The sequence below is a fragment of the Sturnus vulgaris genome, chromosome 21 (genome assembly GCF_052056855.1).
Source record: "Sturnus vulgaris isolate bStuVul1 chromosome 21, bStuVul1.hap1, whole genome shotgun sequence".
Lineage (NCBI taxonomy): Eukaryota > Metazoa > Chordata > Aves > Passeriformes > Sturnidae > Sturnus > Sturnus vulgaris.
Genome location: NC_142263.1, coordinates 6109968 through 6132309, shown reverse-complemented (window position 1 = coordinate 6132309; position 22342 = coordinate 6109968). Strand labels below are relative to the sequence as shown.

Below are 22342 nucleotides of genomic sequence, written 5' to 3'. Positions count from 1 at the left end.
CTGTGTGTCTGCTCTGGTGTGTTATTTGGGGTGAAATCAGGGATTTTTCTCTGCCCCGATCCTTCCCTGTGAGTTTTGTACCATCCCTGGTGGTCAGTGCTTGTGCAGGATGGGGGTGATGGAGGATTTGCTGCTTCTTCCGTCGGGTCCATGGTGAGGCTTCACAGGACACCTGACAGCTTGGGAACATTGGTGTGAAGGGACTTCCATGAACCCACCTTCAGCAGTGCTTTAAATCATAGAATCATCACAAAATCACAGAATGGTTTGGGCTTGAAGGGACCTTAAAGTCCATCCCAATCCACCCTCCTGCCATGGGCAGGACACCTTCCACTAGCCCAGGTTTCTCCATGCCCTGTCCAACCTGGCCTTGCACACTCCCAGGGATGGGGCATCCACAACTTCTCTGAGTGATGTTAAAAGAGATGCTGGGTTTTCCTGCAGTGCCGTAACGACTAATTACAGCTTAAAAGCAGATTTTAATCTGTGGGGATTCTGAAAGAGCCCCAACACCCCTGGGTTTAAGGAAAGGGGTTCAGTTTTCGGCTGAATCCTGCGCTTTGGGGTGAGGATTGAGAAGCAGCTGGAAGAGCACAGACGGAAAAGGAAAGTTGTGTTTTCCCTCTTTGGGGTCAGCCGTGGCACAGCACCGCAGTGGTTAATGCCCGCTGCCACCCTGCCAGGGTGCAGGAACGCGCTGGCTCCGGCACAAAAGTGGCCGGCGATGACAACGTCCCTGCGAGCAGGACGCGATGCCGGGGTTTGGCCGGGACAGGGCGGCGGAGGGGCCGTCTGTCAGCCCTGCCCCGCTGGAGAGAGGGGAGGGCCCGTGGGACAAAAGGCGACATTATTCGATGCTTCAGGAGGGATGAATGGAGTATTGAAAGCCACCACCTCAGCGAGTAGATTGGTTTTCAGCCCCCATCACTGAGCTGTCTGTCCGCTGGTGAGTCTCCTCCAGAGGCTTGGTCAGCAGGAGTCGAGCAGAGATCAAGGAGATGTAACGGGGCTGTGTCCCATCCAGGGCTCCTTTCTGCATCTCCATCACCTCTTGCTGGTGCACAGAAAACCCTTTGGTCCGCCATCATCTCTCCCTAGTGTGGGCAATGAAGTCCAAGCCTTGGTCTGGAGGCTCTGGAGCCCCCCCAGCCCATGGTGTGGAGGGGCCTCAGCTGGGTGGACGCCAGCACACGGTTCCACCTGGGAGCTCTTCCCATCCCATGCCTCCCCATGGGAAAACCAAGAGCAGCAAAAGGCTGGATGAGGGGTCTCCATGGGAAGGAGGGGTTAGTCACTGATACAGCAGATTTCAATGACCTCCCCTAAGTTTCTGACCACCAGTAGAAGAGGCAGCAGTCGTTGTGCATCTCTTCAGGAATTGATGTGCCCCGTGTGAGCTGGAGGGACTAATTTTAGGGCTGAGCCTGACAGCCAGGCTTTGGAGCCGTGCGGGAGCATCCTCACGATGGCACTGCTCCCCCAGCGCACGCTGTCGCCAGACCGGCTGCTGGGACCGCGGGATGTGGGTCTGGGCTCCCAGAGGTGTCCCGGCCAGCAGGACCAGCACCCATCCCCCTCCCAGACAGCCTGCGAGTGACACAGAGCTGGAAATCCACCCCTTCGGCAGTGAGTGGTAAATGAGGGGGAAATGGAATTTTAAGATATTTAATCTCTTCCTCTTCTACTGACATTCCCTGTTGCTGAGTTTTATCTCACGGGTGGGGTATGGCCCTTCAGCTTCATCTTGCCACTCAAGAAAAAAATCACTTGTTCTCAATGAATCCAGCTGGAGTTACTTATCATGTGTCTCCTGGTCACTGCTCCTGGAAATACTGAGAAGAGACAGGTTCACAGGTCCTGCATGGCCCTTGGTGACCACAGGTTCTCCTGGCCACTACCACTGCTGTCTGCATGTTTCAGGGAGATATCCTCTGGAAATTCGCCTTCAGGAGAGGAGGACTGACAAGCAGCAATGATACTCGGTCCCTGTCCGGACACCCTGCACGGCACAAGGAGGCCGGACTTCGAGCTGCTGCCTCTCTCCTTGATGCCAGCCACGTTCCTCGTCCTCCTCCTCCTCAGCCCCACTGGTGAGCTTCTGCCTGGGGCTGTGGGAGGGGTTTTAGGCACCCGTTATCCCTCTCCAGCTCTCAGATTTGTGGGCAGATTTTCTCCAGGCACAGGGTTACAGTGGTGTCCCCTAGAGCACTGAGTGTGCACAGGGACAGAGGAACAAGTTCAGCTCTTGTGTCCCACCGTGACCCGGTTGTGATGGCAAGCCCAGCACTGAGGACAGGCAGGGAAATGGGGCAGGCAGCTGCCAGCACTGGCGACAGAGAAGTTCTGGGCTCTGAGCGAGCAGCACTCATGGGAAGATGCTGATGGCCAAGGGATGCTCCTGCAGTTTCTCCTCAGGATCTGTGGGACCAGTCCTTCCAAAGAAACGGGTGGGATGAGCACCCATCCCCCGAGGACAACAGTCCCTACTCACTCCTGGCAGGCACTGTCCAGCCAGGATGGGAAGCATTTAAATAGACCTGGGAAAAGCTCTGGAATGCGGGTCCGCACGAGTGCAGAGGCAGCGCGGTTATCCCAGTGTGACTCTATCCATTAATTACAGCCAGGCGGTGGGGAACGCATTCCTGCCTCAACAAACCCGCGCCAAGGCACAGCCAGCCAGAAAACTGGGAATTCAGGTGTAGTCAGACATCCTAATTGAGTTAAATCGGCTTTTACCTTCCCACCCCCTCAGCTGGTGCTTCACTTCCCCCTCGGGATGCTGCGCCCACACTCCCTGTGGGGACCCTGGTGGCTCTGTCGCTGTCCCCTGCATCGCCTGGCTCCCCTGGTTTTATTCATTAATGGGCACAGATTAGTCGCTAACGATTTGTCCTCCCTTTTGGTGGTTTTGTTCGGCAGCGGTGTTTACTAGAGCAGTTTCTCTTTTTCTTTTGGTTCTGTGAAGCTGGATCAGAGAAACATGGAGGGCTCTATCTCTTCTCAAAAAAGACAGTTTCCCCCTCATTCCTCATTATTGTAGACACACCAGGCATATTCTTTTCAGATCTCTCCTGACTTTGCTGGAGGATGCTCTTAAATGAATATTTCAGAGCTTTGATTTTGACTTAAAGGGAGATGAATATTTATCAATGTCCTTTTTATCCACTGCTTTTTCGGCACTGGAGTGGACTAGGTGTCAAAAATCAATACAAGCCAGGATCAAACACTCTTCCTAGAAACCCTCGTGTCTCCCCATTTTTGGTGCAGGGGTGAGCTGAATTACCTCTACCCTGTTGTCCAGCCCACGGGGCTGCTGCATCCTTCCCTGACCTCTCCTGCAGAGCCTCTCTGCTCCCGTGGTCTCACCTGTTTAAAATCCCCAATTCTTGCTGGAATCACAGCATCCCTTTCCATGCCTGTTCCAGCTGGGGAGGTCAGGAGCACTGACCACGCTGGAGCTCCCCAGCTGCTGCTGCTCATCCCAGCATCCCTGCTAAGTCATGGATACAGCCAGACAGTTGCCTTATTCTCCTTTCTCTTGGGGCTTCTAGGTCTTTCTTTGACAGCCCTGATTTCTGGCTGACTTAATGGTCTCCCAGGCAACGTCCTAGCAAGGAAAAGGGAGGTGGGTTCATCTGCTCCGCTGTCCCCCCGGGCTCACACTGCTGCTCACGGCGTGACATCCGCCTCCCGAGCGGCTGGGATTGACCTTCACGTCACTGCTTGTGGGATGAGTGTGAAGCAGGACAGGGCTGGTCCGAGGCAGTGGGAGGAGAAGAGGCCACAGAGGCACCCATGGGTGTTGATCAGCCCTTGGGTGCTGTAACTGGCATGGAGGCATCACAGAATCACTGAACGGCTGGGGTTGAAAGTGACCTTAAATCTTATCTAGGTCCAAACCGCCTGCCATGACACCTTCCACCTGGAAGGATTTTGGGAGGTGTCACCCATGGGAGAGGGTTGTGCAGCCAGAGCCTCAAGCCCAGGACACCTCAGATGCCCAAGGAGATCTGTGCAGATCTCCAGCATCAGACAACTGCTTGTGGACTGGGATGTCTATGAGGTCCAGCCACCCATCCCCAACCACCGACCCCATGGGCATCATGTTCATGTTGCTGTGACCTCCTGGACAAGCTGGAGCCCTCAGTGACCCATGCTGGCAGCATTCCAAGGAGGATTCAACATCACTTAGCAGTGGGGCTGAGAGGGATTTTGTGCCCAAACAGCGCCCAGCTGTGGGAGGGGGGTCCAGAGATGAGGACACATCCTGCATCCTTCAAGTGCTCACCTCCCTCTGGATGAGGTTTGTTCACCCCTAAGGTGGCTGCACCCCATCAGCAGGTGTGTTGGTACTTGCACGTAATTATGGAGCTTCTAAAAAGTGGGTTTTGTTGGGGAAATAAAAGAAAAAAATCAGTTAAAATGCACACAGGGTGCAGCATCTTCCATCAGATCTCCAGTGGGTTTCTTAAGCTGGATTGATTTTCTTTGTTCCCATCTCACCACCCAAGTTTTCCATGGGGGTGATGGGGCAGGAGGATGCAGGAGCTGCCCAGGGCCCACAGCAAGGCAGCAATGGAGACAGTGATGGACAAAAAGGTGCCCAAGACTTGGGCTAAGAGAGGACCCACCTGGAGTGGCTTCTGCTGGCCACTGGGCTCATCAGGGTCACATATGTGTCACCTTGTGCTTCAAGCACAATCTCACCAGAGTCACAGTCACTCATATGCTGCCTCAGTTTCCCCACCTATGAAGTAGATGAACGCCCTGGGGAAGGGTGTTCATTTTTCCCCACAAACACCAGGACTTTGCAGGAAAGGGAAGGGTCCAAGGGTGCTGGGTCCTGCCAGTCCCCACCACACCCATCCCATCCCTTTTGCCATCACTTTCCAAGCTGCACCTCCTCCTCTCTGGGGAGAGCTGATCCTTTCTCTTCTCCATTGCAGGCACCACCTCTGAGCCCGAGATGCTGCCATTCCCAGGTGAGATTCTTCTCTTAAAGTCACTTTTCTCCAGGAAGTTTCATAGTTGAAAAATGCGTTTTTAGGTAAAAGAAGGGATTTGGGGAATTTAAAAAAGGAAAGATACTGGTTTGTAACAAAAAGTGGCAAGAAGAAGCTAAACTTCTTTTATAGAAAGGAAATAAAGATTCTTCATTATCCCTATTCTGCTAATTATCCTGAAACGAGATTTCTGCCACCTCCTGCTGAGTCCCTGTCCCTGTGCCATGCATCACACACAAGTAAATAATTCCCTTGATGTGGTAGACCCTGGGCACTTCCACGCCTACTCCCTGTCACCAGCAGCTTGAGAGATCATCTCCATCCCACCAGCTCCCATGTGGGACCAGCTCTGGATGCATTTGAGGCTAATAAGAATTTGTTAATTGCATCTTGTCACTTGTCACCTATTGTAAGTCAACAAGTGGTGCCACATGTCTGCTCTTCCCTTCACCCATTGGGCTTTTGCCCTTTAGCAGGCAAGATGATGGGAACATCACAGAGCCACAGAATGGTTTGGGTTGGAAGGGATCTTAAAAACCATCTCATTCTACCCCTGCCATGGGCAGGGACACCTTCACTAGACCAGGCTGCCCAAAGCCCTGCCCAGCCTGACCTTGGTGATGGTGCATCTCATTCCTGGATTCAGATGTGCTGTGTCTCCACAGCCACTGCTGCCAGCAGATGAAGGGGAGCCCATGACCCACCAGCAGGTGGGCAGCACCAACCCAACAACTTTGTTGTGCTACAGAGAAGAAGCAGGATTTTATTTAAGGAGCAGGAGTTTGATGTAGATTTGCTCCCCATGGCCAGTGGGGCTGAGGTCAGTGAGGAGAGAGCCCAGGCCTGGAGCTGGGGGTTTTGGAGATCTTGGCACTGCTGAGGGATCAGCTGCAGTGCTCTGGCTCTGTGTCCCTGAGTGGATATGGCCTTGTATTCCTGTGTTCCTGTGTCCCTGTGTCCCTGTGTTTCCCTGCCCTTGTGTCCCTGAGTCCCCTGGCCTTGTGTTCCTGTATCCCTGTGTCCCTGAGTGGCTCTGGCCTTGTATTCCTGTGCCCCTGTGTCCCCCTGGTCTTGTGTCCCTGTGTCCCAATATCTCTGTGTCCCTGTATCCCCCTGTTTCTGTGCTGGTCCCTGCTGAGGGAGCTCTCTGTTCCCTTCCTCCCAGAGATCCGTCTCACCAACGGGCCCAGCCGGTGCCAGGGGCGAGTGGAGATCCTCTACAATGGCTCCTGGGGGACAGTCTGTGACGATGACTGGGACATCGTGGATGCCAACGTGGTGTGTCGCCAGCTGGGCTGTGGCCATGCCATCACCCTCCCAGCTGCCATGACCTTTGGCCAGGGGAGTGGGCCCATCTTCCTGGACAACGTGGACTGCAAGGGCTGGGAGGCAGCCCTGAGCGAGTGCTGGAGCCATGGCTGGGGCATCCACAACTGCTACCACTATGAGGACGTGGCTGTTGTGTGCAATGGTAACGAGGTTGGGCTCCTTGGGGGCAAGGAGAGCAGGGGATTCCTGTGGAGTGCAAGACTTGGGGCTGCAGAGGCCTTGGTGGAGCCCAAGAGTCATATCTCAGAGCTTGGTTCTCTGACCTAGGCCAGCCAAACATCCTCTGCATCCTTCTTTCATCCCTCTCCTCAATCCAGGTCACCTCCCAGCTCCACAGGCTGCTGCTCCATAAGGTGACCAGCCTGTTCTGTGTTCCTTGTCACTCCCAGCTCAGGGACTTTGCGCCCTCTCCAGCATGATCCCTGGGGAAAGAGCACATGCCCACCCACACTCCTGCCTCTGAGTCAGTTGCTGCCCAACTGCTCTTTCCCCTTTTGACTTGTGTTTCTTTAAATTGCTGAGATTTTCGGTAGGAAATGTTCCAAAAGGTGAGAAAAGCAGTGGAAAGTGTTTGAACTTGGCAAGTGAAAGTGGAACGGCTCCTTGACGACCCTTATGTACCCCACACACGTTCCTCTGTCACTGTGCAAGGTTTGCTCATCAGCCAGGCATCAGTGAGCTGTGAAAGTGAGGCTGTGCAGACCTGGAGCAGCTGCTCCATAAATCCCCACGTCCTGGAGAGGCAGGGCTTGGAAAAGGAGGGATGGAAAGGCAGGGATGTTGAGTTGCTGGTAGGTTGTACCAACAGCAACCAGAGAACAGAGGTTGTGGATTGAGCAGGAAAATGAATCATGGCATTCTTGGAGAGGAGAGGTGGAAGGAGGTGGGGAGCTGGGTCTGAGGGCAGAAGAGAGGCTGGAGGTGTTGGCAGAGAGCTCTGGCAGAGCAGTGCATCTGCAAACCCCTCTATTTTCAGCTGGGGCTGGTTTGGTGCAGACCCTCCTGGAGCAGTGGGGCAGGAGGGAATCCCTCCAGCTTCGAGGTGGAGCAGCAGCAGGTGCCACCTCTCTGCTTCCCTTTGCAGAGTTCTCACCCACGCAAGTGAGCGAAGGACCGACCACCAGGACCCTCACAGCCCCGGTACAGGATGGGGAAAGTAAGCTGCTCCTCTGTCATTGCAGGGGGGGCATCCTGCCTGAGGGCAGTGTGCCCCACTGTCACCTGCTGCCTCTCTTGAAGCCTCCCAACCCTCCAGCCCTGAGGTGCAGACCCCTAGACCCCATCACTGTGCTGGCCATGGCCTCACCCTATCCCAGAGGTTCCCAAAGTTCCCAAGCCCTGTTGTTCGCCCCTTCCTTGCTCTTTCTCACTCATTTCCTTTGCTGTCACGGGCACAGCAGGGTCTGGGCACGGTGACATGGCTGTGCCACGTGCAGGGACACCACATCCTTCTCACCTCATGCTGCCACCCTCCAGGTGACGGCAGCATCCGCCTGGTGAGCGGCCCCGACACCTGCCAGGGCCGGGTGGAGATCTTCTACCGCGGGAACTGGGGCACTGTCTGCGATGATGACTGGGGCCTGAGTGATGCCAGCGTGGTCTGCAAGCAGCTGGGCTGTGGGCAAGCCCTGGATTACAAGAGCAATGCCTATTTTGGCTATGGAACAGGACGTATCCTCCTGGACAACGTCAACTGCGATGGCAGTGAGCCCTTCCTGTCTGCCTGCTACAGCCTGGGCTGGGGCATCCATAACTGCGGCCACCACGAGGATGCTGGGGTCATCTGCACAGGTACCTGGCAGGGCACTGCCCTCAGGGTGGGGAAAAACCCTGGGACATCCTATTCTCCAAGCAGAAATCCTCAGAGAGATGCTGAGATGCCCAAGGCTGGACAGGGACTGGCTCTGTGCTGTGGTAGCATCCTTGCTCCTTATCCACCCTCATCTTGGTGCTCCAGAGTAGCAACCCCATGCCAAGAGCCCACAGCCAGGGTGGTGATTTGCAGGGGAAATGCATCTGCCATGCTGCCATTTCCCTCTGCCATTTCCCTGCTCTGCTGGCTGGAAAACAAGCTGCCCATGTCCGGAAGGAGGGAGCGGCTGCCAGGGGCCGGGCACCGTGCCAGGCCCAGCCTGCCTCCCCTTCCCCTCCTGAAATGATGTATTCCTGCCATTCGCCACTGATTACTGTTTATGATGTTAATAATCCCCCTGAATTCCCTCATTATCATGGCCAATGATGGGAGCAGGAGGTGCCAGTGCTTTCCCTTTCCCACTGTTAATGGACAAAGGGAATGATGTAGGGACAAAAAAAAGGACAATTTTTCAGGCTGGTCCTTTCCTTACTAAGCATCCCCATCCCCTCTGGCATCTCCTCTGGGCACAGAGTCGATGGCACCACCACATCCAGACCTTGCTCAGAGGGCCAGGGGATAATGAAGCATAAAAGGTAATGAATCCTGATGATAAATCTCCCAGGTGTCACCTCTATCCCTCTGTGTCACCACAGGACTGGACACATCCACCATCACATCATTCACCACCTCGGTGGCCCTGGGCTCTGAGGAGACCCTCACAGCCACGGCCACAGGTAGGAGGTTGGCAGTCACTCGTCTGCGGGGGGAGCTGTGCCCTCTGTGTCCTCTTGTGACCCAGCCTGGCCACCCTGGGGTCCTGCCATGTGTGGGTGATGCTCGGGGGGTGACATTGTCCATGGCAGGGTCTTGCCAGGGGGCAGCCATGGTGCTGGTGGGGACTGGGGCAGGGGCAGCGGGTGCTGGATCTGGATCCCCCAATGCTCACATGTCCCCACGCTTGTCCCAGCAGTGACGGACAGCAGGGATCAGCCCTCCCAGGCCACTGAGGTGGTCACCACCAGGCTCCTGACCATCGAGCAGGAAAGTAAGTGTGCAGCTGCTGCTAGTCCTGCATGGGGCTCCATGGCCCTGGGGGAGTCACTCCACATCCCCAGGGCTCATCACCCCATGCCCCCAGCGTTCCTTCCACGTCCCCAAAGGTCATCCCATGTTCCAAGTGCTCAATCCATGCCCCAGGAATTATCTCACATCCCCAGGGCTCACATCACATCTCCAGGGTTTACTCCATGCTCATAGGGTGTTCACCCCATGATGCTCAAGGGTTCATCCCACATCTCCAGGGATTACTTCATGCTCACAGTGCTAACCCCATGCTGCTTGGGAATCACCCCATGTGCCCAGTGTCACCCACATCACCAGGACTCACCGTGTCCCCAGGGGCTCAGTTGACATCCCCATGGTCACCCCATGCTCTCCAGGGGTTACCCCGTAACCCAGAGACTCATCCCGTGCCCACAGGGCTTTGCCCCACATCCCCAGGGGTTACCCCATAACCCAGAGACTCACCCCATGCACACATGGGTTTGCCCCACATGCCCAGGGGGTTGCACCCAGATCCCCAGGGATTACCCCAGAAACCGAGGGCTCACCCCACGCCCTTGGAGGGTCAGCAGGGGACACCGAACCCCCTGTGGAGCCCTGGTCCCCCCGGCGTCGTGGCACGCAGGTGGCGGCTTGCGGCTGGCGAACGGGAACGGGAGCTGCCGCGGGCGGGTGGAGGTGCGGCACCGCGGCACCTGGGGCACCGTCTGCGACGACGACTGGGACTTCCCCGACGCCCAGGTGGTTTGCCGGCAGCTGGGCTGCGGCAGCGCCCTCGCCGCCACCGTGCTCGGCTCCTTCGGCTACGGCAGCGGGCCCGTGCTGCTGGATAACGTGGGCTGCGGCGGCGGCGAGGCCAGCCTGGCCGACTGCTTCCACCTGGGCTGGGGACAGCACAACTGCGGCCACCACGAGGATGCCGGGGTCATTTGCCGAGGTGAGAGTGGGGTCTGCAGGTCTCCGGTGAATCCCAGTTCAGTGGGGAAGTCAGTGGATGTAGGGAGGATTTCGGCCACGCTCGGACTGGCTGGGGGAAATGGGGTCTCCTAAATAGGGTTGTGGGTGAAGAATGAGCCCCTACACCCCCGGGGTTTGTCCTGCACATGGCAGTCGGTGCCATGGTGTGGGTGATGGTTGGAGTGTGGCACCTCTCTGGTCTCCATTTGTGCACAGTGGCTGCACATCCCACCCCACATCCCTGCAGCCATCCCACACCACTGCTGGGGGGGGGCTCTGACCCAACCCTGCCCCTTGAGTCACTTTTCCCACCTCTTCTCCACTGCACCAGGTGCTGATGACACTGAAGACCATTTCCAAGAAGCCACTGCCACAACCACCACCTTGGCCCCGACTCATCCCAAGGAGGGTAGGTAGTGGGGTGTCACCTGGGGTCACAGCCCTGGGGATGCTCCATGCTGGCACAGAGTGGAAAAAGTGGCTCAGGCAGAGGCACAAGATCTGGCAGTGCCTGGAGCAGCCCATGGGAGGGGGGAAAACTGATGACACTGTTAAGTCATGGCCTCTCTGGTGCCCCTAAGGCTGGTTCAGGCAGAGGTGATGGACCACTGAGTGATGGACCTCAGGGTGGGGAGAGAAGGTGATGGACCAAAGGGGCAGAGCTGGGAACAAAGGTGATGGTTCCTCCAACTTAACATCCACCACGATGCTCTGAGGGTCACCCCCAGCTCTGGCAGGTGGTCACCCCCCTGCTCCTGGCTGTGCACAGTCAGTGGGGGAGCCCAGGGCAGGCAGAGAGAGAGGGACACAGTGCTGGGGTGGGCAGGGGCTGCCTCACCCCATCCCCTCCGCAGGGTCCCTGCGCCTGGTGAACGGCAGCCACCGGTGCGAGGGGCGTGTGGAGATGTTCTACCTGTCCCAGTGGGGCACGGTGTGTGACGATGCCTGGGACCTGCGGGACGCCAAGGTGGTGTGCAGGCAGCTGGGCTGTGGCCACGCCCTGGCAGCTTGGGGCGAGGCTCACTATGGCCAAGGCACCGGCTACATCTTCCTCGACAACCTCAAGTGCAAGGGCCACGAGCCCTCGCTGCTGCGCTGCTCCCACATCCGCTGGGACGTCCACAACTGCGACCACTCCGAGGATGCTGGTGCTGTCTGTGACATCCTATGACCCTCCTGCAGGTAAGGGGGGGACAGGGGTGCTGGAGGGAGCTGGTGGCATTGCCACAGAGAGGAGCTGAATCCTTGGTGCTGGTCTGGACACACTCTCTGCTCTGGCCCTATGGATGTTCGGGCTCTGAGGATGGGAGGATTTGGGTTCTCCTCAGCTCCTGAAATAGTGGCTGCAGCTTCCCCCTCACACCCCCAGACTGCCCCTTGGAAAAACAAAACTGCTTCTGGTGTGAAATCTGGTTGGTTTCAGCCATTTCTTTTAAGAGATGAGGAGAGGAAAATGGATTTTCTGCTGTGAAAATGACATTAAATTATACTAAAAAAATGTAAAAAGGGGGCTGAAATCACACCAGGATGCTCCAGTGGCTCTGCAGTGAGTTACTGTTGTTCTGCAATTTGCTTTGCAAGCCCTCCAGCAATCCCAATACCAGCTTTTTCTTCCCATTTTGGCATCAGAAATACCAATTCCTCCCCCATTTCCATGCAGCAGAAATGCAGGCGTTGGATCTCACACCATCTGCAATCCTTGTGCCTGTTTCACCTGTTCCTTCTGCAAACACTGTGGGGTTTAGGAGAGCTCAGATGAGATTTCCCTTCCTGGGGGGCTTCAGCACAGCTAGTTCATGCCCAAAAATCTCCTGGGGAGTGGGAAAGGATGGGGCTCCCTGCAGTCCCCCCATCCTTCTCCATCCTGTGCCATACAGACACAGGATGGCTTTGGCTGCTCTGTCCCAAAATCTCCATGCTCTGAGGTGCCCAGGGCAGGCAGGGAGCTGGCAGGCAGGACACAGGCAGATGGAAAACCATAGGGAAGACCCCAAATCCCATCCCAGAGCAAGGAAAGGGACCCAGGAGCCTGCTCCTTCCACAGTGCTGTGTCTTTGGGGTTTAAAGGCTGTTTTCCTCCCAGCTCAGGTGGAAAGACCCAGCCTGCAGCACCAGTCACCTTCACCACCAAGTGTTTGGTACCGACTGGGACATTGGGAAAATGATCTCCGTGTTGTCATGGATGGGGTTCAAGGGTGGGGAAAGGCTCATGCAGTGGCACAGAGCTCACTCCTCTGTTTTGTGCAATTCTTTTGTTGATAAAAGACTGTGCATATTCCTGGGTTGTTTTATTTCGGTTTTCCCACTTTTCTTTTCTTACATGTGTTTGGGTTTGTTTTTGTGAATATATAAAAGCCCTTTGAAAGTGCTGAGAGCTGACTTGTTTTCCTGTCATGCCCTCAAAGCCCTGCATAAAAACAAATGCCTGGAGAAGAGGGGATGCCCCAAACCCGGAGGAGAGAGCTAAATTCTTGCTGCCAAAAATTGACCCAAATCCCTGGCTGACCCTCAAACAGCCTTTGATTCCCACCCAGCTGAGAGCTCAGCATGGACCTTTCCCCACCCCAGCTCTGAGGGTACAACCCTGATACCCGTAAGGCTCAGGGGTTGAGGTTGGATCCATCTTTGGGTTTGTTCCCAGTGGGATTTGGCAGTCATGTGAGCTGTGGGGTGACCCTGGCCCCATGCTCAGGCTTCTGTTGGTTGCTTCTCTTCCACTTCTCATGGACAGAGCTTTCCCAGCACTTTGATCCCAGTCCAGATTTCCATCAGTGGGGAAACTGAGGCATGGAAGCACCTTCCAGGCAGGCTGTGGCAGCACAGCTGGACAAGGGCTTGCTGAGGCCCTGGGAGAGGGCAGGGAGGTGGTGTGTGAACAAAATCCTCCTGCTCCCAGGTCCTGCACGCTCCACTGCCCCCTCACTTCCCGTCTCGCCTCCTGCCTCCAGGACAGCTGGGGAATGTCCAGGCTGACAGCTCCCAGCCTGGGTCCTGCTGGGAGCAGGAGGGGGACAGAACTGTCCCCAGCAGCTCCCAGGCCATTCCTACAGCCCACACCAGCTGGGGTGGGTCAGAGGATGCTGTGGGCTCCTCCAGCTTTGCCATCCCCTCTCTGTGGCTATGGGACATGGTAGTGAGGCTGGTGGCCAGGAGCTGCTCTGGAAGCTGCAGCTTCTTGGGGTGTCACCGAGAGGAAGATAAGAAAGGCTGGATGAATTTTCCCTGTTTTTCTTGGGGATTATGCCTTGACCTGGCAAAGCTGTTTTTTGGTGTTACCCCACATCCTGCTCCTCTTGGCTTTGAGCTGGGAAGAGCAGGTGCTGGTATCTTGGAGTTTCTCCCTTTCACAGCCTGCAATCCGGCAAGCAAAGGGTTTCCAGCCAGGAAAGGCAGCAGCTGCCTCCCTGCCTTCCAGCCTTTTCTCCTGCAGCCAGCTTGGGAGGGGCTGGAATCCACAGGGATCCCCCTAGACACTTCACAGCCAAGCTGGGCATCATCTCCTGCTCCTCTAGGAGCAGGGAGTGGCAGGCAGGGCGAGAGCAGGGTACCAGCGAGGGGATGCCCTGGGGCAAGGAACAGGGGGATGGAGGATGCCCTGGCTCTGCAGCAGGGTAGCAGCACAGAGAATGCTCTGGGTCTCGGTAGCAGCACAAAGGATGCTCTGCAGCAGGGTAGCAGCACAGAGGATGTTTTGGGGCTGAGTAGCAGCACAGAGATTGCTCTGGGGCTCATTAGCAGCACAAAGGATGCTCTGGAGCACACCTGCAGCACAGGGAATTCTCTGGAGCTCGGTAGAAGCACAGGGGATGTTCTGGAGCAGAGTACCAGCGCGGGGGGGTGCCAAGGGTGTGAGAGCATCCCACCAGGGCACCACAGCCAGGCTGCAGCGGCTGCGTGGGAGCCGGGATAAGCCGAGCTCCTGCCCAGCTCCCATCCTCTTGCCGACGTCAGCTGTTTCCCGGCGCCCAGAGCAGCTGCAGCTCCACACCGGTCGATGCCATCGATTAGTTCCTCTCCCCGTCCCTGGAGAGGGGATGGTGTGGAGGGTAGCAGAGGGGAGAGAATAAATATTTCAGCAGGTCCAGGCAAAAGCTGGGGTTATTTTGAGGCTGGGATTTATGGGCTATTAGGAATAAGGAATGAGTCTGTGCTAGGGAGAAGAGACCCATTAATCCAGGCTGAAGGAGCACAAATGAGCAAGGGGAAATGGAGGAGGCTTTAATTATTTTGTCACGTTCTGGAATAATAAGCTGGCCTCTGGCTGGGCGCTGGTGTGAGGCTCAGGAGCTCTGCTTGCCCGGGAACTGGGGCAGGTGAGGGACATTCATGATTAAATTCCCCCCCAGCTGTGCTGCGAGGGATGTGCAATCCATTCTGGGACCAGTATGAGCCCGGTACAAGCAGTTCTCCTGGCTGGAGCGCAGCGGAGGATGCCGTGCTTGTGGGGGGAGGCTGCAGGGACGGCAGGAGGGGCCCATGGGTCGGTGCCCGGTCCCAGGGGTGCCCTTCCCGGGCTGGGCCAGCCGTGCCACCGCCGTGCCCCGTTAAGGCAATGCCGTCTGTGCCTGTAACCGGAGGAGCTGGGCGCTATCCGGCACAGGGTGAGTCAGTGCCGGAGGCAGCCCTGGACCGAGAGCATCCCTGCACCACCTGGGTGACCTTGGGCTCTGCTCTGTTCCCCAGCTCACTGTGTCCCCCCCCCGGCCCTCCTTGCTGCCTCTGCATCCCCCACGTGCCTCAGTTTCCCTGGGGGGACACGGGGAGGGTGGTCCTGGCTCACCCCTTGACACCCTCGGGGAGCTGCAGGGACCCGGCTGCCCTGACTGGAGGGGCATTCCTTACCCCGTGGGGGCACCGAGATTTGCCCCCCATCCCGGGGCAGCCTGCCCCATCCCTTACAGAGGTCCTGGGAATGTGGACACCCACGTGGGAGGGATGCAGGGCAGGGACAGCCTCGCACCACCTCCTCCTCCTCTGGCATGAACGAGGACCTGAACTCCCTGCGCCATCCCTGCGGCACCGCAAGCCTCGTTCCCTTGCGAGCGTGGCCCCGGGTGCCAAGGTCACCCAGCGGGAGCACGGAGGGTGCAGGAGCCGCTCACCACACCCCGGTGCCAGCAGCGTCCTCCTTCCCCGCTCCTGCCGGGCCTGCCGCCGCGGCTCCCGCTGACGTCACCCGCCGGAGCCGGCAGCTATTTTGGGAACTGCAAAGTCACTGGCGCAATTAGTCGGCTGGCAAAGGCAGCGGGGCGGCGGGGGGACCGCGGGGACGGCTGCTCCCCACGCTGTGCCGTGCCGTGCCGTGCCGTGCCGTGCCGTGCCGTGCCGCGCCGGGGGCTGCGCGGCCATGCCCCCATGGGCATCGCCAGCTCCCCTGCGCCTGCAGAGTCCCTCCGCCAGGACAAACGGCCACGGCTGCAAATCCTCCCATCCATCATTTCCTTCTCTCTGCCTGTTTTTTTTTTTTTTTTTAATTTAAATATTTAATTTGATGTCGCTCCCCTGGCAGGAGCCTCCCCACGTGGGCTGCTGAGCGCTGAGAGCCAGCTCGCTGCCGCCTCGCTGCCACCGCTCGCGTTTGGAGAAAGGCAGGAGAGGAATTGTGTGCCAGGGCGATGCCAGAGCCCAGGGACTGCCCTGCGGGTGGGAGCGGGGGTCCGGCTATTCCCGGGTGCTCTGCTGCCAGCTGGGCGCTTGGTTTGATCCTGTCTGCATCCTCCTGGACGCAGCCGCCGCGGTGCCCCAGCTGCACAAATGCCCTGTTGGCCCCATGGCAGCCATGGGGCTGTGGGTGGGCTGCTGTGACAGCGGGGGGACACCTGCCCCTGGGGCACGGCGCAAAGAGACCGTTCTGCCATGCAGTGTCCTTGAGCCCGGGGATGTGGGGACAGTCAGAGGGGACAGCTGGGGTTCCCAGTCCCCCTGCCCAGCTCTGTTTGGTTTCTCTGCCCACCCTCCTCACTTCCCTGTAACCTCCAGGTTATGGCCAGAGGGGATGTGCACAGAAATGCTGGGACAAGCTGATCCTGTCAGGCTCCAAACACCCCAAAAGTAAGGCTCAAAAAATCCTTTTAAAAATCTCCGGACTTTTCTGTGTGACCTGACATCTCTTTCAGTCCCATCCCCCAGGAAAAACACCCCAAATCCTTTCTCCCAATGCCTGGAGAGGTGCCATAGCAGGAGCTGGTGCGCAGCTCCCCTGATCCTATACGGGGCTTTGGGTGGGAAGGGCCAGATCCAGATAGATCCATGGGCACAGCAGAGGTGATGGGTGCTTGCAGACTGACCCCCACCCTGCTCTCCATCCCTCGGAGCCCCGAATTGCCCCTGGAGGAGGAGTCCCTGCCTGTACTGGGGCTGGAGGGGCTGCTGGTGGTCCTGGGGTGGGGACAGACAGCGATGAGTGGGAGCATGGGGTGGCTCTGGGGCTGTGGGAGGGCAGGGGGAAGGTGGGGAGCGTGTGTTCCCCCCGGGCTGGGGGAAGAGCCGCCGTGGTGGGGCTGGGAGCGGTGAGGCTGTGCTGAGTCACGCTGCAGAGCCTGCGAGCAGGACTGCAGCAAGCGGCTCGGTGTGACAGCCCTGTCCCTCCGCCTCCGGCTCCTCGCCTGCTCCTGGGGGCCAGGATGCTCATGGGGGTTGATGTCCAGCTTGGAGGGTCCCGCTGCTCCCCTGGTCATGGCTATGTCCCAACTCTGCTTGTCCCTCCCCAGCCCCCTGCCCTTCAGTAGGGATGGAGCTGCTCTAGGATGGGGGTGCTGGAGTTCCTGGGCAAGGAGAGAGGAGGACTGAGCCGCCCTTGAGTGTCCCCGGCCCCAGAGCAGGAGGGGTGTCCCAGGGAAGCTGTGACATGGGGGACAGCAGGGCCGGGGGGTCACTCGGTGTCAGGATAAATAAAAGGGCACTTAGCCACTGGAACACGGGGCAACTTTCCCCTGGCATGGATGGAGCGGGGTGGTGGGTGGGCAGAGACCCTCCCCCAACTCCTACCCGATGCCACCAACCCAGGACACAGAGCTGAGCATCCACCCCTGCTACTGCACAGGAGAAAGGTTGAGGCAGGTCCCTGCCGCAGAGGGAAACTGAGGCACGAGCTGTGCTCCGAATATTGGCCACAGATGCTGCCACCTCCCAGGCTCAGAGTCCAGGGCAGCCCTGTCCCAACAGGACGCTGGTGACCACCTTGCCTGGTGCTGCCTACCAGCCCCACAGAGCTCAGAGCTGCTTCTGGAGGGACTGAGACAGGCAGGGCTTTTTTTAGGTGCTCCGTAAGTGCTGTCTGGGCGGTATTTATATCGGCTCCTTAAATAAGAGCTGCCATCTGAGCCTGACGAGCCTGCTTAATTATTAATGCCCCGCAGGGAAGCAGCACGCCTGCCTGGTCCCGGCACACCTTCCCGCTGGGATCCTGCATCCCAGGCCCCCCCGGCTTCCCACCAGCACCCAGGGCGAGTTGTGACAACCTGGACATCCCAGAGCACCACAGCTTCCCATGGGAACATGTCTTCTGTGGGAGCATCTTCCCAAGGGCAGGGAAGAAGGCTGAGAGGGGATTTTCCAAGAGGAGGGTGCCATGGCATGGGCATTGCTGCAGTTCTTAGTGGGTGTTGGGAATAAGGAGAGAGTGGGAGGCACGGGGTGATTCTCTCCCATCCCATCTCAGTAGCTTGAGGTGGTTCCAGGGAAAATCATTCCTGGAAGCCCCAAGGGGTAGGGACAGCCCTGCTTCGAGACAGAGCTTATGCTAAACAGCACGGGAGGGCAGCTGCTGCAGCAGAATTAATTTGGGCTTGGAAAGTGCTTTGAAAGGCTGAGATGAAAGGCCAGGGCTGGGTACAAAGCGCTGCAGCTCCACAGACAGGGGGAAGGAAACTCCCAGCAAAGAGCCCTCAGTCTGTCATCAGCCCCTCCAGCCATGGCCCCTCCAGCTCCTCCTGCCCCAGGTGAGGCAGCCTTTGCCTCTGGGACGTTTTGGGGAGGGTTGGTGAACCCCTGAGTTCACCCAGCTGTTGGCTGTGGGGTCCTACCTTGGCTGTGTGTGACCCACCCAGCTCTGGTTTGTGTCAGGGTGAAGGGGCCAAGGCTGCACCGTGGGGGGCTGGGGAGGGGCAGAGGAAGAGGGGACAGCCTTGGCCTGCTCCTGGGATGTGTCCCCTTGCTGTCCTGGCTGTCCCTGATAGCCAGGCACAGGGCAGCATGGTGGGAAAGGGTGCCACAGCCCTGGGGTGCTGGAGACAGGCAGTCTGGCTCAGAAAGGGGTCAGGCAGGACATGAGGGCACCACTGTCCTGCAACCTCAGGGAAGGGGACACTGAAGCCAGAAGTTTCCTCAGCTTGTTTTTCCACCAACATAACTGCAAGAGTCATAGAAGTGCTCCCCTGGGCAGGCAGCCCCTTCCTCAGGGCAATCCAAGCAGCAGCTGCCTGGGCAGTGAGACTTGGGGTGACCCCACAGCCAGGGAGCCCTGGGGCTGTGCAGGAGCCTGGGCAGCATCCCAAGGATGGGACCCATCCCAGCCCACACACCAGCCCTGGGCAGTGCCACTCTATGTCCTCTGGTCTTCACAGCTTTGCCAACCACAAGCTGAAGACACCAAGCAGTCAGGTCACTGTTGGTGTGAGGTGTGACAGGTGTGCTGGTGTACCTGTGGTGACAATTCCTGCTGTGGGGACAGGCTGGAACACCTGCACCATGCATCTCCCATGCTGGGCATCTCCCTGGCTCCAAGCAAGCAGACATGGAGCGGAAAGGCACAGGGGTAGGGGCACATGACTGTTGCTCTCCTGCAGGAAGTGAGGGGTGACGATTTCTGGATCCATTTTCAGAGCAGTCAGCAGCAGTTCACCCAAGCAAACCTCCAAGTCACAGAGAATTTCCTGCCTTCCCTCACGGTGTCACAAGGCATTGACAAGACGTAGCAGGAAAGGCAAGAAAATGCAAAGAGAAAGTCTCTTCTTCCAGGCCACAGGAATTAACAAAGTGGCACATTTGAACGCAGAGAAGTATTTTTAATCCCACAGGCAGAATCGAGGTTATTAGGTTTTTCTGGGACATCTGCAGAACAGACCCACATCCTTTGGGTCATTGTGATTTCCCAACACAGGAGCTGCCCCAGCCTCTCACTGAGGGGTGTCTGCAGGAACCAGAGGTGGGAAAAGGGGATTTAGTGATGCCCAGCAAGGTAACACTTCCAGCTGCCCGTGCTGCCCACCAGAACCTTCTAACTTGGACCATTTACCACCAAACCCTCACTCCACTACTGCCCAGGCTGTAAAACAGAGGAATTAGGTGTTGTGAGGGGTGTTGATTTATGCATTAGAGCTCAAAAAGTGGGATGGATTCACTGCAGATAAATATTACAGCCAGATTGCTCCTCTGAAGAATTTACAGCATCATGAATATCCTGTTCTGACCTGTGATGGGGAAGGAAATCATCTGCGTTGGGGAATGTATTTATGGCTCTGGTGCTCTGACAGAAATAAATCAGTATTTGCTCGTTTTGGGGCAAAAACAGGGTCACTGTAAATCGGCAGAGCTGTGCTGGCTGAGAATGTGCCAGGTTTATGGAAAATACTAGATAAGTGCAAAGGTTTGTATGGAGAGGCAACAGTTTTTATTAGGACTGTTGATATATTTGGAGAATTGAGGGGAACTTCCAGGTTCAAAAGTACTTCTTCAGGTCTGGGCTTGTGTTCAATATTGTCCATGAGAACCCAGGAATTGTACTCAAGGGATAATATTATTTATTTTCCAAGTTAGAGGATGCATACATCCAGCCCAAATGCAGTAGGATCACTCAAAAGGGGATGAGCAGGGAGTCTGCTCTCATTCATTCACAGATCTGAGCGTGCTTGGCTTGGGTGATGCCCCACAGGTACCTCCAGCTTATTGATAAGGAATGGCAGCAATAGCTGAAAAAATAACTTGGGAACAAAACTCCTTTAATATTCTCTTGCATTCTGCATTTTTTTACTCAAACCCTCTCCCAGGGCAAAAACAACCCAGAGCCCTGCTGCAGAGCACTCTAGAGATGACAGCGAGCCCCCTTGGGAGGATGAATGAGCCTTTATCAGGGAAGAGGAATAAACTGCCCTTGTCTGTAGGATCTCTCCTCGGGATGGCCGGGGCAGTAAACAAAGGCTGGGCACAAAGGCTGTTCTCACTCCGAGCCACGTGCACTGCGGGGTGTGAGGCCAGGGCTGCGAGCGAGGAGACAGCGTCTGATTTTTGTAGAGGAAATGGAGAGGATGCAGGCGTGTTTCTGGTTCTGTTTAGCGGGGGGGGGGGGGATTTCTTCTGGTCTCGGAAGCTGTGAACAAAGGAGGATTTTGTGCTACACAAATCCAGGCGATTCCATTCTCTGTTATTTGCAGAGCAGTGCTAAACTCACAATAAAGACGGAGAGTTTGCCCCAAAAGGGTGTTGCTCACCACCAACGGCATTCCCAAACCAGTTTGTCCCCATCCATATGGGTGAGACTGTGGCCGTGGGCTCTGGGCAGCCACAGCATTGCCCTGAGGACACCAGCACATCCCAGTGCCACCCAGAGCTCCTGTGAGGTTTCAGAAGGAAACCACAGAGCACAAGGACTGGCAAGTGGGATGGCTGAATCTTCCGAGATCATCCCCACACATCCCAAAGCACCTGTGCGAGGACAGTGGCTTTGGGAAGGGCCAGGGACATGTGGCACCTGAAGGACAGTGTTCATCTGTGCATCAGCACTGCCTAGCTCTTTCCAGCCAGGATAAAGTGCTTCCATTGGGATGACTCTGTTTATTAGACCCCTTTCCTTTCTCCCAGTGCCACAGCATCCTCTCAGCTCTGCTTTATCCAAAGGCTTTTTAGGAAAACAGGATCCATTAAACCCTTCCCTTTTTCCCAGTGCTGTAGCCTCCTATCAACATCACTTCATCCACAGATTTTTTAGGAAAGTGGGATGTCTTATGGCTGACAGTGGCTCCCCCCATGTAACAGAGCCCCACATGGCTGGAGCAGAAATATTCTCATCCCATGGGTTATCCATGTGTGAGTGCACTGTGTGCCAAAGGTGGCTGTCATTATCCATTATCCAGCCTTGATCTCCAGTGGGAATGCTCTCCTCTGGATCAGGACCCCAGCCATGGTGGAAAAAAGGGGACAGGGGAAAGCAGGGGACAAGGGGGTTTGCCCCGAGATGTGTCACCACAACCTGGCCCAGCACTGCTACACTGTCAGAGACCTCAGGCACAGCAACACTGGCAGGGTCTCCACGGGAGAATGGTGCACGGGCTGTGAGTGGGACCAGGATGGGAGCAGGTTTAGGTTTTGAGGGGATCAGGGTTTCCAGTGGAATCTGGGTGTGAGTGGGCCTCAGCAATGAATGGGTTGGGACTGTGGGTGGGTTCAGGCTGTGAGTGTGACCAGGACATGAGTGGGTCAGGGCCTTGAGCGGGTCTGGTCACAAGTGGGACCAGGCTGTGTGTGGGTCCAGGCTCTCAGACCAGGCTGTGTGTGGGTCCAAGCTGTGAGTGACCCCGGGCTGTGAGTGGGCACAGGCTGTGTGTGGGCTGTGACTGGGCCTGGGTTACGAGTGGGCACAGTGAGCACGGGCCGGTGCGGTGTGTACGGGCTCTGAGCAGGCCTGGGCTATGACTGAGTCCACTCTGTGCCAGTCCAGCCTGCGGGTGTGCCTGGGCTATGGGAGCGTCCACGCCCTGAGCGTGTCCATGGTGCCAATGGCTCCTGGGCCATGAGAGGCACCAGGCTGTGAGTGCGCGTGGCCTGCGGGTGGCTCCCTGCCGCGGGTGGGTCCCTGCCCTGCGTGGGCCCCTGCCTGGCGCTGTCCCGCAGGTCCCTCCCGAGGGCCGCCCGTCCCACGGTGCCTCCCGCGGGCCCCCCTCACTCCCCCGGCGCGGCCGCGCCCTCCGCGGCCCACCCGGGCCGGGCTCCGGTGAATCAGCACAGGCGGGGCCCAGGGGGGCGAGGGGGCGGTGCCTTGGCGCGGGGCACGACGGGAGATGTAGTCCCTGAGGAGGTGCTGTGCTGCATGAACCCAAGGACGCTTCCGCACCTGAGGACTTCATCTCCCGTCGTGCCGCGCGGGCGGAGGGGGTGGGCGGGGCATCGGGGAAGGGCGGGGCGGGGCGGGGCGCGCGCAGGG

The 22342-nt window shown here is 57.4% G+C and overlaps 1 protein-coding gene across 1 annotated transcript; it reads left to right on the top strand.

Moving 5' to 3' along the window:
• Positions 1-1513: 1513 nt before the first annotated feature.
• On the top strand, positions 1514-12573 carry SSC4D (scavenger receptor cysteine rich family member with 4 domains). Its single transcript, XM_088177051.1, has 12 exons — positions 1514-1626; positions 1921-2090; positions 4947-4982; positions 6169-6474; positions 7417-7488; positions 7809-8123; positions 8841-8921; positions 9155-9232; positions 9875-10186; positions 10538-10615; positions 11061-11388; positions 12290-12573. Exons 2-11 carry the CDS (start codon positions 1973-1975, stop codon positions 11375-11377), a joined length of 1713 nt encoding a protein of 570 aa, XP_088033177.1. The 5' UTR covers positions 1514-1626; positions 1921-1972; the 3' UTR covers positions 11378-11388; positions 12290-12573.
• The last annotated feature ends 9769 nt before the right edge of the window (positions 12574-22342 follow it).

What these genes read in the sequence shown, in the direction of transcription:
- SSC4D (XM_088177051.1), top strand. Translation starts at nt 1,973, where the DNA reads ATGATACTCGGTCCCTGTCCGGACACCCTGCACGGCACAAGGAGGCCG. An exon ending in CCCGGTACAGGATGGGGAAA is followed by an intron (nt 7,489 to 7,808) that starts GTAAGCTGCTCC and finishes GCCACCCTCCAG; the next exon opens with GTGACGGCAGCATCCGCCTG. An exon ending in TGCTGGGGTCATCTGCACAG is followed by an intron (nt 8,124 to 8,840) that starts GTACCTGGCAGG and finishes GTGTCACCACAG; the next exon opens with GACTGGACACATCCACCATC.